The 19,822-nt window shown below is 37.3% G+C and overlaps 3 protein-coding genes across 3 annotated transcripts; 2 read left to right on the forward strand and 1 right to left on the reverse strand.

Annotated features, from left to right (window-relative positions):
* Window positions 1-2,046: 2,046 nt before the first annotated feature.
* Window positions 2,047-8,402, reverse strand: LOC103515828 (U1 small nuclear ribonucleoprotein 70 kDa; the record flags this gene model as incomplete). The annotated part of the gene is given in 9 exon segments (XM_008480770.3): window positions 2,047-2,081; window positions 2,566-2,633; window positions 3,161-3,343; window positions 3,766-3,985; window positions 4,549-4,650; window positions 6,921-7,002; window positions 7,212-7,274; window positions 7,473-7,537; window positions 7,975-8,402. Coding segments are annotated over 9 exon segments (1,080 nt in total), but the record flags the coding sequence as incomplete, so codon positions are not given.
* A 600-nt stretch (window positions 8,403-9,002) lies between these two features.
* LOC103515829 (staphylococcal nuclease domain-containing protein 1-like) lies at window positions 9,003-11,930 on the forward strand. Its single transcript, XM_026828406.1, has 4 exons — window positions 9,003-9,032; window positions 9,515-9,655; window positions 11,289-11,446; window positions 11,713-11,930. The coding sequence occupies exons 1-4, from the start codon at window positions 9,003-9,005 to the stop codon at window positions 11,927-11,929; spliced, it is 546 nt and encodes a 181-aa protein (XP_026684207.1). The 3' UTR covers window position 11,930.
* A 152-nt stretch (window positions 11,931-12,082) lies between these two features.
* LOC103515830 (staphylococcal nuclease domain-containing protein 1-like) lies at window positions 12,083-19,190 on the forward strand (the record flags this gene model as incomplete). The annotated part of the gene is made up of 9 exons (XM_026828407.1): window positions 12,083-12,162; window positions 12,413-12,521; window positions 15,689-15,953; window positions 16,285-16,389; window positions 16,721-17,022; window positions 17,366-17,506; window positions 17,924-18,088; window positions 18,599-18,711; window positions 18,978-19,190. Coding segments are annotated over exons 1-9 (1,493 nt in total), but the record flags the coding sequence as incomplete, so codon positions are not given.
* Between the last annotated feature and the right edge of the window lie 632 nt (window positions 19,191-19,822).

Genomic DNA, 19,822 nt, shown 5'->3' on the forward strand with positions numbered 1-19,822 from the left:
TATTATACAGTGTTTTCAAAGTCCGGGCGTACCCCTGAATCATTTTTTGAACGGCTAAAGATGGCGAAGCTGAAATTTGAGGGGTAGCTGATTTTATCTTTTTTAAATACATTTTTTGAAATAGTCGCAAATTTTATCCGGGAGCCAGGGACGATCCCAGGAGGGTCCAACTTTAAAATTTTAAATTGAGAACACCTATTGCTGATACATCATATCAAAGGGGTCTTAAAGAACGTAGTACTTTAGTACAAGTTGAGCTCGGATTCACAACCAGGCGACGGAGTTTATGGTCTATTCAAATTTCATGTTCCCTCCCCGCCAATTAGGGAGGAGCACCAAAAATGGAAAATTCATATCGATTGGGTGATTTGTGTTTCAAATAGGTCCCACTAATGATTCATATTGAAATTCGGTCCCAAAAAATAAAATTTCGGAAACCATCCATTTTCACCCCCGCGAGGCCTTAGAGGCCGAAAGTCTAAAATTTCATTTTTGGGTCTCGAATTATCAATATGACCCATTATTAGAACCTATTTTTACAGCACAAACACCAATCCATATGAAATTTCCCATTTTTGGTGACTTTCCCCTATTGGCAGATGGGAACAATGGAAAATATGAAAAATTGAATAGGCCATAACTCCGGCCCTGGTTGACGGATCGAGCTCAATCTTATACCAAAGTATACGTTCTTTAAGACCTTTGATATTATTTATCACAAGTAGGGAGTTCTCATTTAAGATTTTAAAGGTTGGCTCCCCTGGAGCCGCACTGGCCAGAGACAGAATTTTGAGAACCACTGCAAAAAAAATGGTTTTATAAGAAATCACTATATGCCCAAATTTCGGTTCCCATCTTTAGCATTCAAAAAATATTTTAGGGTCCCCGGACTTTTGAAACACTCTGTATTGATATTTTAGATTTATATAAACCATTAATAAATTTGGAATTGTGGATGGTAAATATAATTTAAAACCAATTTGGAGCGTTTCTTTATTAAAGGCCTATTAGGTGATAATAAGAGGTGATAAATATGTAGAATCTTATATCATATTAGTAATAGAAATCATACCTCATTCTTACTGTTAGGATGACAGAAAAATTCCCTGTTACCCCCGCAGTCTGAAGGTCAAGTGACGTTCCAAACATGGAACTAAGGAGAAAAGAAAGATAATACAAACGTTCAGATAGGACAAAAAAAAAAAAAAAAATCATTTTTCCTTTAAGAGCGAATTTAAATTACTAAAAAACATAAGTAGAGAGAAAATTAAAAAAAAATTACAAGAGATTTAGGGGAAAATTGTATTAAAACAGAGAGTCGCTTGCAAGATACGTTTATCGTTACGCAAACGAGATTGGGAACTTGGTTCCTGACAAAAATGCAACCCCAGTGTGGAAATCTTTTTATTTTCGAGTCACATATGTCCCACAATATTTTCACCCAAGGTCTCATTCAATTCCCATTTGAGTCACGACACTTTTATTTGATTAACAAAACGTTCAACCAAGTTTATTCAATATTTAAATCAATTTGAGTCAAAGAATAGTTTTATACGGATCAACAAATCATTATACAGGCATGAACACTCCGGAACGAACGCCACACTCATACGTCCCAAATATGTTACACGGAACGGAGAAGAAACATGTTTTGGGACGAATGAGTGTGCGCGATTATTTATAGTTCAAGGTCACAGATTCAACTCAAGTTCACAATACTTTTTTCACCAAGTATAATCATTCAAGTCATAATACTTTTTTCACCCAAATCTATTCAATTCAATTTCAGTCCCAATACTTTTACCGCATTCAAGTCAAATACTTTTTTCATCCACAGTCTTATTCACATCAATTCCAATCAACGATTATTTTTTACCCAGGGTATATTCAAATTCAAATTCAAGTTTGTCACAAAAATTTTTCTTAATGAGAATCCAGAGCCAAAGATGATGGGGAGGTTAATAGTCATTCAGCGGTGTAGGCCCGGGCACTTCATTTTGTTCTTCCTTTTCGTGTTTTACCAAGAGCCTCATCTCATACACTGCTTGCCTCGTCCTCGTAATTATCATACTCTTGATAATCTGAAACACAAAAAAATAATAAATAAAATTGTTATGCAAAAAATTAGTTTAAAGTTTAAACTGATTCCTTAGGTATAATCTGATCGGCCTAAATTTTAATACATGGTTTCTAAAATCAATTGCGGAAAAATTGCGTAAGAAGGAAGGATTTACGGGAGGAAAGGTTAACATAAAGCCGATTGGAGAGAGGGCTGACCACAAAACGCCGACCCCCTATAAACGGGAAACGGTGAAGAAGAAGGAAAAAAGTTTTCTAAAAAATTCAACCACCATTTTAGTTTTCATAATAAACCTTTTCAACCCTTCCAAAATCGACCTTCTAAAGTTTAATTGAGGGGTTTTCCAACCTCTTTCTCAATGTGAACTAAAATTGCGTTTAAATCAAAATTTTTTTGTTTGAACAAAATTTTTTTTAAAAAAAAAAAAAAAAAAAAAAAAAAAAAAAAAAACAGCCTAAAGAAAAGAAGAAAACATTTCTACTTACCATCAACAGGTTCCTGTTTGATGAACACTTTCTCTTCTCGTTCTTCGTTGTTACGCTCACGTTCCTTGCTGTAAAATTAAAAACAAAATCAACACATGAGTAAAAATGCAGAAGGTTCAATATCCACCTTTCTGGTTGCAGAATCCTAGCGACTGGTTCGATTACAACTCCAAGCAATTCTTTAAAACGGCCAGAAACAGACACCACATTGCCAGGATGACTTCCAACCTCCGATAGGAGAGGAACATTAAGTAAGAAGAAGAAGAAGAAAAAAAAAAACAATTTTTTCAATTGCAAATATTTCAACGGGTTACTTTCTAGTTAAGTTCTCACATGTTGACAAACCACCTTAAATGGAGAGTAATGTGTACCTTTTCGCCCACCTGATGAGGGACATACTACGGCCTGAGCATGGTGCGACACAGACTACACGAGTCCAATCTAGCAGTTGTCTCATTTATACGAGTTAATATCTTAAAGAAAAATAAATTTAGTGTTTGGATGGAAGAGCTCCTCCAGGAAAATCCTGCCACTTAAAAGAAAGCCGTTAAAAAAGGAGTAATAATAGTAATACAACAGCGATGATTCTACTCACCGTCTCTCCTTGCGATCTCGCTTCCTCTCGTTGCGATCCTCCGAGTTCTCCCTCTCTCTCCTTCGCTTGCGATCCCTATCTCGATCTCTGTCGCTCCGATCCTTCGGCCGGAACTCCACCTCTTCAATGTCGTCGTCCCTGATGCGTTCCCTACTGCGACGTCTTCTGCGGTCACGGGAACGTCTGGCAAAGGGGAGTGAAGAGGGAAATGTTAGCTTTGGGAAAAATTGACACATTCAGGACAACTAAAAATCGAATTAGAGTGGAATATACCTTGTTTATCCTGCTCGAATGAGACTAAAAAGTCCCTTTATCCCCCAGCAGTCTAAACAAGGTCTCGTGTGTTTTATGGGTTTAACAACATAATACAGTATGTACCTACATCTATAAGACCTTGTTTAATTATGAAAAGAAAAGAATTAGGGCTCAGAAAAGAAGGTTGAAATTTATCCTCCTATCCAATTTCGATAAAACCTCCGTTGTTACAGTTGTTCCTTCTAAAAAAATAATAATAATAAAAGCTCACCCCTAAAAGGGATTTTGCTAAAAATCCAAGAGCTATTAGGGACTATTCTGTCCACTGGTAGACACCCAAAGTCACTTACGATCTCGAAGTCCGTCGTTTGCGCTCTCTACTCCGCGAGCGTCTTCTTTCTCGTTCTCTCTCACGATCATTTGAGCCACTTCTCGCACGAGGCGGCCCGCCTGCCAGCTCTCTCTCTCGCTCCAGACGATATCTCTCTCGCTCCCTCTCGTTATCCTCGCGACCTGAGTGTTTCAGATTGACGTCCGGGCCTCCACGCCTTGTACCGCCTAGTCCGCCACCTGAGAATAAAAAAAAGGTGTGTTAGAATTCAAGGCGTTTTTACGTTGGTAGAATTTTTGGTGGAAAAAATAAATAAATAAAAACAACACTTCCTAGTTGAGGGAAACAGCTCGTTCTAGTCGTTCAGTGAATTGTGGAACTCACTCAGAACAAGGGGCATTTAAAGGTTCCCTGTAGGCCCAATCGATCTTATAATTTTAAGAACAAAAAATGGTCTTTGATGTTAAGGTGTTTAACATTTCCAAATTTCATCAAAATCGGACGAACCTTTCGAGAGTTATGACTATGACTAAACAAACTAAGCGAATTTAATGTAAAAAAAAAAATGTTAGAACTTCCTAGCCTAGTTAACTTGGAGGGTAGGACACCAGCCTTGTAAGCACTAGTTCGCGGGTTCGATTCCCACCTGAGGCGAATATTATCCTAAATAGATAGGGTTCATTCTCGGAACGGCTGGCTTTCTGCTATCCTGTCCGCCTTCTGTCTTCCATCTCGGGACGATAAGCCCTCAGAAATTACAGTTTCCTCTATACACCTCAAAAGAAGGAACAATCCCACTTACCAAGACGACGGGGTAGCCATCCTTTGACGGTCCTGGATCTTTCCACGTCAACCAGGACTCGACGACCGTCGATTTTCTTTCCGTCAGCATGCTTGTAGGCGGCTAGAGAGAAAACCCAACAAGGTACCACACCAGGGAATAGGATTGTCAAAGGACCCAGTAGGGAAATGAGAAAACAGAGGAAGGGAAGAAAGAAGGAAAACAAAATAAATTCAATTAGTTTATTGCTGAACCGAGTTAACATGTGCCTAAAAACCTGAAACGTGATTTTAAGTTTGAGCAAGTTTGATCTACCGTTCAAAAACAAGATAAGCAAAACCTAGAATCGCGGTTACCTGAAATAAAAGGGGGTGAAAGGATTTAGGAATCCTATTAAAAAGGACTGGACGTCAAGGTTCAATGGAAACTTGAAGGGAAAAACGGTGGTAAAGAATCCGGAATGTAAGAAGAAATGATGTGAGGGATTTTTTTTTATATTTTTTGATTTTAAATGAACGCGAGGTGAATCTAAGTACCTATTTGGTGTCATCAAATAACTAACGAGCCATGGAAATTATTATCACTTAACATTCGCAGGCAACCATGAAGTTGTTAATCCTATCTAGGGAAATAAGAAAAGAAAGCTACCCACCGTAAGAATGTTACTTACAATTGGATTATTTTCGATTCTAGATTCGCGCGTTGACTTCCTATTTTGGATTCAAATGCAACGAGTGTCCAACTTCTGAGGGAGATTTAATATTTTACCTGGTGCGCATTTTTTTCTACTTACGTTAATAAAAACCCAGCGCAATATTTACTATCTTTTTTGTTAAAGAAAAATTATTAAATAAAACTAGGAAAATATTACTATGTAGGTAGTGTGTGGAAAAAATCGTTTGAATTTTAAAAAGAAAAAAACAATAAAATATTTAATAATTATTCAAAAAGATCCCATACCCAAAATTTCATTAAGAGGAGAGACCAAATTTGTATGATAATTTCTTTGTGAACATATCAGGGGACATATTAAAGGATGATGAAAAATCCCGACCCCATATTGTAAAGAAAAATCCTAGATAGACGAAATCAAGTTTTTACAGTGGAGAAAATGATGAGCAGTACAAAAAGTAAAGATTTGATTTGAGAGTATATGACAAATAAATAATAGGTGATTTTGTTTCTAGTTTTCTAGTGGAAATAACACTTCCAGTGTCATATGTTCGCATTTCTCTGCTGTAACAACTTGGAGAAAATTATCTTAGAAACTAGAAATACTGTATAGAGTGTAACAGTTGTATGTTGGGTCTTACCATACATACAAACCTAGTTTATCATGAGAGACAATATTATGGTTCGGTTCCACCTTTAGAGTTCATTCAATTCTACACCCAAAACAAAAAGAAACAATACCAGCATTAGTATTTTTTGACAATCACAAATGAGTAAGGTATTCAAGTACATGGAAATACATTTTCAAAGCAGTTGGGTACAGAAGAAAAGTCCACAGTATTTGACAAATACTTGTCCCTCTTTTATGAAAAAAGAGACCCAAGTAAATTTAAGTGTTTGATTGTACAATAAATAAAATTGCAGGGTTTTTAGGATTATTATTTTCAACAATTCAATTCAAACATAATTCTAGTGCCATTTAACTAGGTAGATTATATTTGCTTTTTTTCCCTTTAATAAATTTAGTAATTTCACTAACAGGAACTGGGTCTCTATTTCTCAAAAGTCAGCTTGATTAGGGGAAGTATTTTCAAATACACACAACATACTCACCTCATGAAAGATTGGTAACAAAAGTTTTGGATGAATAAAATATACACAATAGAGTTCAAAATCACCTTTACTTACCAAAAACCTCATCATACTTACAAGACAGTTGGAAATATTACCTGGTTTTTAGTTGTATTTCATCTTTATTGGATGTAGAATGAATTGAACCATACTCATAGGGTAGTAATATGTTTTACCAATGGACATAATAATATATCTTTAGAGAGTTACAAATAATTGATAGAAGTCATTTGCAGACTGGGATTTGTGTTCACCAAGACTTCATATCATTCTAAATACATAAATTGATTTTTTTTAAAAAAAAATCTCAAGCAAGTTAGAATGCCAAATAAGCCAGTCTGTAAATGTTCTCAAATATTAACACATGGCCTGAAGCTGTTAAAATAGAATCTACTTATTTTCATTTCATTGAATTCCTCTGAGGTAGGTAACTTGAGAGATGGATGTGATTTTTTTTTTTTTTTTCTTCAAATTATTTGAAAATATCAAAGTTCATTAGCATGAAATGAAAACAGTAAACAAGATTGTCCATAACAAAGTACAGACAAGGAGGAATATAAAAGGGGTATATTGCACAGCAGGATACTTACAGTGCATGTCTCTTTCATGTTCATATTCAATGAATGCATAGCCACGAGGCTTTCCTGTCACCTTATTATGTACCATGACAATCTATAAACAAATGAGAAAGCAAATGTTAAAATTCGGCACAAATGACCTACTGTCCGTAGTGTTAAAGCACCTAAAAGGGGAAAAAAGTGTTGAAATTATGTTACCCACATTAATTTAACCAATGTTAGAAGAAGAAGAATAAAATTGGAAAGTTGACCCTCATTATCAAATGGTCTTAAAAAATTATAGCTACTAGAGTCTGAACTTACTTTTTTAATAGGACCATAAACTTCAAACTCTCTTCTCAGCTTGGATTCAGATGTATCATAATTCTGCAAAATAAAGAAAAACAAATTTAATAATAATATTAAAGAAAGAATTAACACTTATACACACCTAGTATAATATCTATCAAAACAAGGTTTCAACACTGATTCTAATATGTAAGAAGGTACTCACATCTGAATAGATACAAGGTTCAATCAAGTGCTTAAGTGTATGTGCATCAGATTATGAAAATCAATACTTACCACTCTGGCTATGAAGAGTGTTTTGAATGGATCCATGGTTGCATTTGGAAAACTGTTGGGATCCCCTGAAATAAGAGGGGAAAAAAAGTTGATGTACATCAAGACCCATTTATTTGGGTTAAAATACCAATGGTTCCATGCACACAACCAATCTAACAAGAAATCCTTTATTTGATCACTGAAGTTAAACAATTTAGTGCATGGATGTTTTTTTGAATAGATGACCATCTGGGCCAACTTGTGATGCTGGTTTTTCCCTAACAGGATGGGAGCAACTCAGGCTGTGAGATGTTAATGAGAGGAGGTAGATACCTCCTGGAAGTTATACCATAATGTTAATAGCCAATTAAAAAATGTCTCATGAGCAGATGGTGAGTTTAATGAGAGGAGGTAGATACCTCCTGGAAGTTATACCATAATGTTAATAGCCAATTAAAAAATGTCTCATGAGCAGATGGTGAGTCTGGTGAGCCTATAACAGAGTGTGAATTAAAATACTTACACAGAGCTATTTCTTGTTCTAATTTATATGCAACTTGTTCTGCCCGTTCTCTTCTCCGTCTCTCGAGTCTTTCCTCCCTTGTTTCCACTCGGGTTGGAGGTGGGGTGTCTTTGGGATCTTCGAATTCATTGAGGAAAGCAGCAATTCCAGAATATCCATGAGTTTTCTTTTCATGGGGTAGTTTTTCTACAGGAGGAAGGTATGGAACAGGATCTCTTGGGGCAAAGAGAGCCAACAAATTGGGTGGTAGAAACTGAGTCATGGTTGTTATCTACCTGTCTTCGGAAAGGGGTTCAAAATCAAAACATGCCAACAGACAAAATAAGTGCTCCGGAACTGAATTGACGGTGTAATAGCAATAGCATGAAAAAAAACTTTATTATGTACTTGTACTGAATACTACTGAACAATCAAGAAAAATCAAAGATGGTAGAAACTGAGTCATGGTTGTTATCTACCTGTCTTCGGAAAGGGGTTCAAAATCAAAACATGCCAACAGACAAAATAAGTGCTCCGAAACTGAATTGACGGTGTAATAGCAATAGCATGAAAAAAACTTTATTATGTACTTGTACTGAATACTACTGAACAATCAAGAAAAATCAAAGATCACAATCAAAGTTGGGTACAGAAGAAAAGTCCACAGTATTTGACAAATACTTGTCCCTCTTTTATGAAAAAAGAGACCCAAGTAAATTTAAGTGTTTTGCAGGGTTTTTAGGATGATTATACAGAGTTCAGTGATTTTCACTTAACCTACTTTGAGTACATGCCAATGTGGCATATCAGTTATCTATGAAGATAGTCCAGTAGATACCTTATTTTTATGATATTTTTGGTTTATCACTTATCAGCTCTTTGAAAATATGATGATGTCTTGTGTAATCATCTAAATCAGGTAAAATCTTTCAATTGATCAGATTTGTATTTGAATATTAAATCAACACATATGCTGACCTATTTTATAGCTCATAAATTTGAAAGTTCAACAGAGAATATAACTTGTCTTCATCTATGATAGAGCCTTTATGCATTTGTTTGCAGATGACAGAAAATGTGTAAACTCAATTTTAAGTAGTACCATTGAAATGATATCATGATCCTTTATTTTAGTTCCCAGGTTCTGAATCACTTACCTGCATATTTTAATTTAACAGCAACTGAAGGGCAACTATAGAAGGGGATCCTCAGCATCCCTCAAATATACTTTCTAAAAACTGACCATTGAAAAGGTCACCTGATTACATAAAGGGACCATTGAAAAGGTCACCTGATTACATTACTTTCCTTTCAGTAAGATGAAAATTTTCTCTGCTTTTAAAGAATAAGCACAAGTCCTCACGGACAGTTGTCTGCGGTTCAGGAAGAGCCAATTAACCATGGCTAGAGACCATAATTTTTAGTATATTCTTTCCCTCTGTTAAACCTCTTGAAAAAAAAAGTAAAATAAATAAATAGTTATTATTAATAAACTAAAAGTAAGTTACTTATTAATAGTGTAAAATAATAATAATAATAATTAACTTTTTTTCTTTTCCAGATCGTTCGTGAGAACGAGGAGTACGGTCGTGAAGTACGCCAATACCTGGAGGAGAGAATACTTCAGCGTGACGTGAATGTTATCATCGAGAGTGTTCAGAACGAGAAGAACAGGATCATGAACGCTACACTCATTCACGAGGTAAGATAGCTAGACAAATTGTCTAGCTAGGGGATGTTAAACTGAGAGTAGACTAGCCTCTGGCTGTGCGACTATAAACAGGGAGAAGAGCAGCTAACCCTAACTAGCCTAGCCAGCTGGCAGTTTTCAAAGGGTTCTCTCTGCTTTTACTGAAGGGCAACTATAGAAGGGGATCCTCAGCATCCCTCAAATATACTTTCTAAAAACTGACCATTGAAAAGGTCACCTGATTACATAAAGGGACCATTGAAAAGGTCACCTGATTACATTACTTTCCTTTCAGTAAGATGAAAATTGAATTCTAATCCATTGATTTTTCATGTGATTAGTTGAATCTTTTACAAGATAATTTTGTTGAAGACCTTTTCTCAGATACTGTATTTTTTAATCTGTAATGTTAGTTACTTTTTAAAACCTTCCTCCTCCTTTCCCTACTTTTTAAAACATTTTCCCATCTTTGTACCTTCTACCAATCAGCTGTACCTAATTTTATCCAAGCCCAGTCTAACCCAGTTCTTACCCACAAAGACCTCATTATCTCATTACTTATATGTTCTTCTTAGATTTGTTTCAAGGTGGGGAAATTGTTTAAACCAGCTCCTAGGTTATTCTGAAATAAAAGTAACAAGGTTGACATGGCCATCAGTACATAATAACTGGAAGTGGAAGTCCCAGATGATTACTTATTTAGATATCAACCATGTGTACCATTGCTTAACTTCAGTAATCCATTGGAAAACTAAATTTAATGCTAATAGCTTAGTGATTACTCTCCACTAATTTGTTTGTAGAACTGTCAAAAGTGTTGCTTTTTTTTTCTTCTAAAAATGAATTTATGGAAAAATTGCCATTTTATTCCTGTTATTGTACACATTGTTTTAGGAAATGTAGCACTACTTTCATATAAATACCTATCTTTTTATTCCAATTTTTTTTTTACTGTGTCTGCTAAAATTGATGGGTAGGTAGTGGGTCAGAACTACTTCTGAAGGAGCAATAAAAAAGAGAACCATGGTCATTTACTTACCTACACTTACTTAACTTTAGGCTGTTTTACTTCTGAAGGAGCAATAAAAAAGAGAACCATGGTCATTTACTTACCTACACTTACTTAACTTTAGGCTGTTTTTATTATTATTATTATTTCTTTCTTCCTTCCACTCAATCCAATTTGAGCTACTCTCTAAAATTCTAACATTCCATATCAGACATATGAATATCTATCTTACCATGGAATTCACCTGCTAGTTAGAGTGGCAAAAAAGCAGCTCTTGTCGAAATTGTACTTTACCAGCTTGAACCATGAAAATTTAACATGTGGAGAGAAAGTCTCCCATGCCTGCATCCATTTACAAATAGCACTATATCTCTAATCTTGAATTTTTATTATTTGGCTGAATCATTAATTTCATAACAGTGGCGGCTCGGGGTCAGATGAAGAGGTGAAGGGCTTTTCATAAATTGGGACCCTCTAACCCTAAGTACTTGTGTTCTTTTAGATGTAGCATAATCTCAGGGTCTTGTAACTTTCCAATCAATAACGCGGACCTCTCGAACGCGTGCCTTGATTATTTACCATAGGATGGGTGTGTTTTTCCTGTACTATTGAGGAAAATACTTTCCGATAGAAAAGTTCCATATCTCATTCTTAAGGATTGGTTTGTTTTTTGTTTTGCAGAAGGAGAGAGCTGCTGTGGTGCTGGAAATCATCAACGGTGATGGACTCGTGATCAAATACGTGGGCGATACAAAGGAAGAAAAGGTCTTCCTGTCCAGTATCAAACCACCCAGGTAAATATACTCTCAACAGTGTACTAAATTCCAATTTATTGACATTAAGGTCGAGTTTTACTACCGTAGATTGTCTCAGGATTGAGTCCAATCCGAGGTTGACCTTATAAACAAAATTATATCAATAAAGAGATGCTCTATTAAACTGTTGGTATAATGGAACAACTTGTTCTAAGCTGACAGTCTAAATATAAAGTGTAGGGAAATACTCGTTTCATCTCAATCCCGAGTTGGTTTTCATCTAAAATTATCCCATGTTGTTTCAGACCCGACGGTGCTGCAGCTGGCGGCGGTGGTGAAGGCAAAGCCCCGGTGGTCAGGTCCAAGCCCCTGTACGACGTACCTTGGCTGTACGAGGCGCGGGAGTTCCTGCGTACGCGTCTGATTGGGAAGAAGGTGATGGTGTCCGAGGATTATGCCCAGGATGCCCGCGACAAGTTCCCCGAGAAGAAGTGCGTTTCGGTGTTTGTGGGACAAGAGTAAGTAATTTGTAATAATTAATAGCATATAATACATTATACAACAAGTAGTTAAATATAGCTAAAGAAATACATTATTTATGTAAGCTTACTTAAAAATAAAAAGGCTGTGCACCCTTCTCACACTAAGAGGAAAAATTCCGCTTTTGTGAAAAGCATGGTGTCCGAGGATTATGCCCAGGATGCCCGCGACAAGTTCCCCGAGAAGAAGTGCGTTTCGGTGTTTGTGGGACAAGAGTAAGTAACTTGTAATAATTAATAGCATATAATACATTAACATTATACAATAAGTAGTTAAATATAGCTAAAGCAATACATTATTTATGTACTTGAAAATAAAAATGAAAAGGCTGTGCACCCTTCTCACACTAAGAGGAAAAATTCCGCTTTTGTGAAAAGGAGAAACCAGAAAGTATAAAGCCATGTGCAGGTGCCTCTTGTATAATAATAGACTCTCGAGTGGAAGGTAACCACTAGGTGAGGTTAGTTCGTGTCTGATTGGGAAGAAGGTGACGCTGTCTGAGGATTATGTCCAGGAAGCACAGGACAATTTCCCCGAGAAGAAGTGCGTGTCCGTGTTTGTGGGACAAGAGCAAGTATTTCCATTAAATCTAAAACTCCTCTTTTGCACTTTTTTCTTTAGTATTTAATACCTTGATGGAAGGTATTTGTTTCGTGTCTTCCCAGAGGTAAATTAAAAAAAAGCAGGGTATAGAAAATATTTTATTTTAGATTTCTCCCTTGGAGATTCTTCTACTGGAATACAGTTGAAAGAGATATTTTTGAGCTTTCCGAATCCATTATCAAATTAAATTGCGATTTCTATCACATACAAGCCTTCGAAATCATTACTAAAGCCCTTTCGTTAAAAAATGCTAGACGTTTCAGTACTTTTTAGACACATAGTTTTTCAAGGTCATCAGTTCCAAAGAGATATCGCTCAGCTGCGCGAGCCACATGTGTTTACGGGGACTTCCACATTCCTAACCTCTAGGACCTTTCTTCTATTTTTATTTTCTTTTTATTTCAACTTCAACTCTTGTGCGGGAGAGGTGTTTTTTAGCTGTATTTTAAGTACACTACTGAACATTTTTCCTCTCTAAAGTCAATTTTTGAGATATCCATCCCAATTTTCATTCTCAATAATGATATTCGAGGTCCACAGTCCCCGCTGTTAAAATCCGTGAAGCTTTATCTTGCCGACTCCGTTATCTCACCAGCAGCAAATAGGTACCTTCCAGTTTGATCAATTCTAAATGGTCACCTCAAATATGGGCTCAGAAAAACCCCCAGTAATCTACCGGAAAGGATTAGTCAAATTTGTAAGTTCACATACTAATCAATGTATTTACTTAATCTTAACGAATAAGTAGTTCGGATCTCTGCATTTTATTCAAGCAGAGTTCAGTGATTTTCACTTAACCTACTTTGAGTACATGCCAATGTGGCATATCAGTTATCTATGAAGATAGTCCAGTAGATACCTTATTTTTATGATATTTTTGGTTTATCACTTATCAGCTCTTTGAAAATATGATGATGTCTTGTGTAATCATCTAAATCAGGTAAAATCTTTCAATTGATCAGATTTGTATTTGAATATTAAATCAACACATATGCTGACCTATTTTATAGCTCATAAATTTGAAAGTTCAACAGAGAATATAACTTGTCTTCATCTATGATAGAGCCTTTATGCATTTGTTTGCAGATGACAGAAAATGTGTAAACTCAATTTTAAGTAGTACCATTGAAATGATATCATGATCCTTTATTTTAGTTCCCAGGTTCTGAATCACTTACCTGCATATTTTAATTTAACAGCAACTGAAGGGCAGTCCTCACGGACAGTTGTCTGCGGTTCAGGAAGAGCCAATTAACCATGGCTAGAGACCATAATCCCGGTGTATGGCAGGTGTAAAATGATATCTTTTCTTTATTTATTCTGCTATCACCATTCAACCAAAGCTGAAGCCGCTACAATGAGGTAAGATACTATCAGCTCAGTGAACTGTAGACCTCACTCTAGCTTCCTCTTTGGGCACAAAATTAAATGAGAAAATTTCCTTCACGTGATGAATATATTTGTCAAATTTTATTAAGCGGATGAACCGTTCGAGACTTAAATTGGATCAAAACAAACTCAAATATTTTAATGGGTAACGGGATTGCAATTATTTCAACGGGTTACTTTCTGGTGTTCTCGTGTTGACTGTTGACCCAGCACCTAAATGGGAACTATTGTGTCTCTTCTCACCCATCTGATGAGAGGCATACTATGGGATAGGCATGCTTTGACGCAGACCACATGCATCTAATGTAGCAGTTGTTTCATTGCTACGAAATAAAAACAGCGGCGAAACACTCATCTTTCTTCCTTTGACCACATGCATCTAATGTAGCAGTTGTTTCATTGCTACGAAATAAAAACAGCGGCGAAACACTCATCTTTCTTCCTTCTTCCTTTCTTCTTTTTCTTTATACGTATGTACATAATCTTTTATACAAGGTTACACAGTCGACCCATTTCTGGAACGACTTGAGATTTGATGATGATGATGACAATGGCTGAAACTTTGTATTTAGGCTCTAGGGACCTCAAAACGTGTTTTGGCACTAAAAACTGACCATCGAAAATTTGACCCGATTACATTACTTTCCTTCCTATAGGATAAGGAAAGTAAAAAAAGGAAGGTTTTATATTTGACAGCTTTTGAGGCGATTTGATAGAGGGAACTGTAACTACTACGGTTTTATCGCCCCCGAGAGCAAAGACAGAAGGAACACAGAATAGGAGAAAGCCAGTCAGTCCGAGAATGAACTTTATCTGTTCAAGATAAAGTTCACCTCGGGTGGGTATCGAACCCACGACCTAGGACTTACAAGGCAGACGTACTACCGCTCAAGCTGACCACACTGAGAAAAATCAGAGATAGGGTGCCACAAGTTGGGGTGGAAGAACTCTATTATTGGGTTACTTCCCCTGATTTAGGGTATTGGAATGCTATATTCTGAACACTAGAATAGAGCATTCCAATACCGTTCCCGATGTAGATTTCAATACCCATTAGAGTTTCGGAACCCAGTCACTTGATTAGGCTTCTGGCACCCTAGTTTTTTCCCAGTGCAGACTGGCTCATTCAAACTTTAGACTCATTTCGTGACAGATTTTGTAGATATTTTAGGAGGTTTTTTCTCTATATTAGGCACACGTAGGTAGTCAGAGGCCAAGTCTCACAGAACGATGACATTGTCAACAAAATTATCGCCTAGACAGTAAAACATCAGAAAACAAATAAATAATGCTAAAACAAATAAACCTGAAGGCTGAAGATCAACACTTTAAGAGACAAAAAAAAAAAAAAAAAAAAAAAAAAAAAAGGGGGGGAAAAAACACTTTTTAAAAAAAAAAAAAAAAAAAAAAAAAAAAATGACCTGGGGAAAAAATCATCTGTACCTATTTAAAACTCACAAAAAATGACTTGGAAAAAAATCATCTTTATTTAAAACTCACTTTCTTCTTTCCTTCAATGAGATTTAGGAGGTTGCTGTAGAATACTGTAGATAATAATTGGTCCCATTCTGGTTAAGGTACAATTGTACTAAAGATGATTAGGTATCATAAAACACACACACACACTGCCGCCGTGCGCCGCGCCGTTTTTATATCGTAGCAATGAAACAATTGCTACATTAGACCTATGTGGTCTGTGTCGTAGCATGCCCATCCTGTTGTAGGTATTATATTTGTATCTTTTTTTAGGTGAACTCTGGTGATTCCATCACTCTGATCACGGACCCCAAGCTGCGCACCGAAGTCACGTTTCTCTTCACAAACGTCCAGGCGCCCAAGATCGCACGCCGTCCGCGCGCAGATGGACCGCCAAGCGCGCAACCTGAAGACGAACCATACGCATGGGAGGCGCGTGAGTTCCTGAGGAAGCTCATCATTGGAAAGATCGTGTGGTATACGGCGGAAAAGCCGGAAGGCAATCGCTACTATGGCACACTGTTCTATCCAAATCAAGGTGAGAAAGGGTGTAAGAAGGAGGAAAAGTAGCATGTTGAATGCACCATTTTTCAAAGTACAATGTAAAGAGTATTAATTGTGTAACTTGTGAGGAAATTTATGTATGTTGTGTCTTACTTATTCTAAAATGAAGTTTTTAAGGCTCTTTTACACTACACACAGTAGGAAGGAATATAAAATAAATAAGTATGTAAATAAAAATTATACAATAGGTACCTAGTATTATTATGTATTTGTAGAAGTTGAGTATTTTTTCTTGTGGTGCTAAAAGTTGCATCTATTCCGCGGGGTACGTCTATTTTCACACACTGAATTTCTCCCCCCCACAGATGACGACATCACGAAGCGATCGTGTGGTATACGGCGGAAAAGCCGGAAGGCAATCGCTACTATGGCACACTGTTCTATCCAAACCAAGGTGAGAAAGGGTGTAAGTAAGAAGGAGGAAAAAGTAGCATGTTGAATGCACCATTTTTCAAGGTACAATGTGAGGAGTATTACTTGTGTAACTTGTGAGGAATTTTATGTATGTTGTGTCTTACTTATTCTAAAATGAAGTTTTTATGGCTCTTTTACACTACACACAGTAGGAAAGAATATAAAATATGTAAATAAAAATGCACAAAGCTTAAAAATTATACAACAGGTACCTACTTAGTATTTTTATGTATTTGTAGAAGTTGAGTATTTTTTCATGTAGTGCTAAAAGTTGCATCTATTTCGCGTGTATGTTTTTATTTTTACGCACTGAATTTCCCCCCACAGATGACGACATCACGAAGTTGCTCATCTCCGAAGGCTGGGTCAGTTTGCGCTCGAAAAATCCCGATCTGCTCGATTTGGAAAACAAAGCCAAGGAGGCGGGCAAGGGAAAGTATTCCACGCGGGATGAACCCTCGGCCCACGTGCGATCTATCAACTGGGACCCGGAACCCAAGCAAGTCCTGGACAAGTTCGGGAAGCGAATTGTTAAGGCGGTGATTGATAATATCAATCCTGGCCTGACGATGCGTGCCTTCCTTCTTCCGGACCACTACTATGTGGCGTTCTGTCTGTCTGGCATCAAGGTGAGATTGAATTGAGAATTAACTTATTTTGTGAAATACACATTGATTTAGATTGTTGCCCATATTGTTAAATCTTATCTTAGAAGCATAGATTAAGCTTGAGATTCCAAAATGGAAAGAATATTAAAAGTGTACCTAATTGAAAGTTTGAATACCTACCTACCTACCTACCTATTGAAAAAAATCTTCCAATTTAGTATATTCTTTTTCTTTCCCTCTGTTAAACCTCTTTAAAAAAAAAATGTAAAATAAATAAATAAATAGTTATTATTAATAAACTAAAAGTAAGTTACTTATTAATAGTGTAAAATAATAACAATAATTAACTTTTTTTCTTTTCCAGATCGTTCGTGAGAACGAGGAGTACGGTCGTGAGGTACGCCAATACCTGGAGGAGAGAATACTTCAGCGTGACGTGAATGTTATCATCGAGAGTGTTCAGAACGAGAAGAACAGGATCATGAACGCTACACTCATTCACGAGGTAAGATAGCTAGACAAATTGTCTAGCTAGGGGATGTTAAACTGAGAGTAGACTAGCCTCTGGCTGTGCGACTATAAACAGGGAGAAGAGCAGCTAACCCTAACTAGCCTAGCCAGCTGGCAGTTTTCAAAGGGTTCTCTCTGCTTTTAAAGAATAAGCACAAGTCCTCACGGACAGTTGTCTGCGGTTCAGGAAGAGCCAATTAACCATGGCTAGAGACCATAATCCCGGTGTATGGCAGGTGTAAAATTCTTCCTTCCTTCTTCCTTTCTTCTTTTTCTTTATACGTATGTACATAATCTTTTATACAAGGTTACACAGTCGACCCATTTCTGGAACGACTTGAGATTTGATGATGATGACAAGGTTACAATTATGTCTTGACTATATTCCCATCATATAATCTGTTTTATACAGGGTCAAAAAATGAACATCGGTGAACTCCTGGTGCGTGAAGGTTTCGCTTCATGCAACACGCTCCTACAGGGTGTCTACGACGAGAAGAAACTGCGCGAGGCGGAGAAGTTGGCGCAGAGCGAGAGGAAACGAAGGTGGACCAACTACACACCAAAGAAACCCCCGGTATGTAAACCCAAGATCAAGAATAATAATTTTTGTTGATTAACTCTGTTCACCAGCCTAGTTAGCTTGGAAGGTAGCGCGTCTGCCTTGTAAGCGTTAGGCCGCGGGTTCGATTCCCGCCCGGGGCGGATTTTTATGCTGAACGGATAAGGTTCTTTCTCGGAATAGCTGACTTTCTCCTGTCCTGTCTTCCTTCTCTTCGATTTCGGGACGATAACCTTACCGTGTTCCCTCTATCAAACCCCCTTTTAAAAAATTACTCCATTCTTAATCACTTTTACAATCCCTTTTTATATCCCTCTAACCCTAAGTACTTGTGTTCTTTTAGATGTAGCATAATCTCAGGGTCTTGTAACTTTCCAATCAATAACTAAGCGGACCTCTCGAACGCGTGCCTTGATTATTTACCATAGGATGGGTGTGTTTTTCCTGTACTATTGAGGAAAATACTTTCCGATAGAAAAGTTCCATATCTCATTCTTAAGGATTGGTTTGTTTTTTGTTTTGCAGAAGGAGAGAGCTGCTGTGGTGCTGGAAATCATCAACGGTGATGGACTCGTGATCAAATACGTGGGCGATACAAAGGAAGAAAAGGTCTTCCTGTCCAGTATCAAACCACCCAGGTAAATATACTCTCAACAGTGTACTAAATTCCAATTTATTGACATTAAGGTCGAGTTTTACTACCGTAGATTGTCTCAGGATTGAGTCCAATCCGAGGTTGACCTTATAAACAAAATTATATCAATAAAGAGATGCTCTATTAAACTGTTGGTATAATGGAACAACTTGTTCTAAGCTGACAGTCTAAATATAAAGTGTAGGGAAATACTCGTTTCATCTCAATCCCGAGTTGGTTTTCATCTAAAATTATCCCATGTTGTTTCAGACCCGACGGTGCTGCAGCTGGCGGCGGTGGTGAAGGCAAAGCCCCGGTGGTCAGGTCCAAGCCCCTGTACGACGTACCTTGGCTGTACGAGGCGCGGGAGTTCCTGCGTACGCGTCTGATTGGGAAGAAGGTGATGGTGTCCGAGGATTATGCCCAGGATGCCCGCGACAAGTTCCCCGAGAAGAAGTGCGTTTCGGTGTTTGTGGGACAAGAGTAAGTAATTTGTAATAATTAATAGCATATAATACATTATACAACAAGTAGTTAAATATAGCTAAAGAAATACATTATTTATGTAAGCTTACTTAAAAATAAAAAGGCTGTGCACCCTTCTCACACTAAGAGGAAAAATTCCGCTTTTGTGAAAAGCAGAAACCAGAAAGTATAAAGCCATGTGCAGGTGCCTCTTGTATAATAATAGACTCTCGAGTGGAAGGTAACCACTAGGTGAGGTTAGTTCGTGCGTACGCGTCTGATTGGGAAGAAGGTGACGGTGTCCCAGGATTATGTCCAGGAAGCACAGGAAAAGTTCCCCGAGAAAGTTGGTTCCCTGGGGCCGACCCTGAAAAAGTCCCTGAACTTTTACATAGCCTATAAGAAACTAGAGGTAAATACCTACAGGCTCGTATACAAAATTTCAGGTTTCTAAATTCATCCGTTCAAAAATTAAGGTGGAGAGGGGGACTTTATGAATGCACTGTATTTTGTGTTAAATATAAAGAAAATGAATTGAAGCCATTTAAGTTGGCTTCGAGGATAGCGTTCGATTCACGCCCTGGGCGGATTTCGTCTTAAACACATGAGACTCGTTTTAGGATAGGCTGGCTTCCTCCTATCCTGTGCTC

Source organism: Diaphorina citri, unplaced genomic scaffold, assembly GCF_000475195.1.
Source record: "Diaphorina citri unplaced genomic scaffold, Diaci psyllid genome assembly version 1.1 scaffold1420, whole genome shotgun sequence".
NCBI classification, from domain to species: Eukaryota; Metazoa; Arthropoda; class Insecta; order Hemiptera; family Psyllidae; genus Diaphorina; species Diaphorina citri.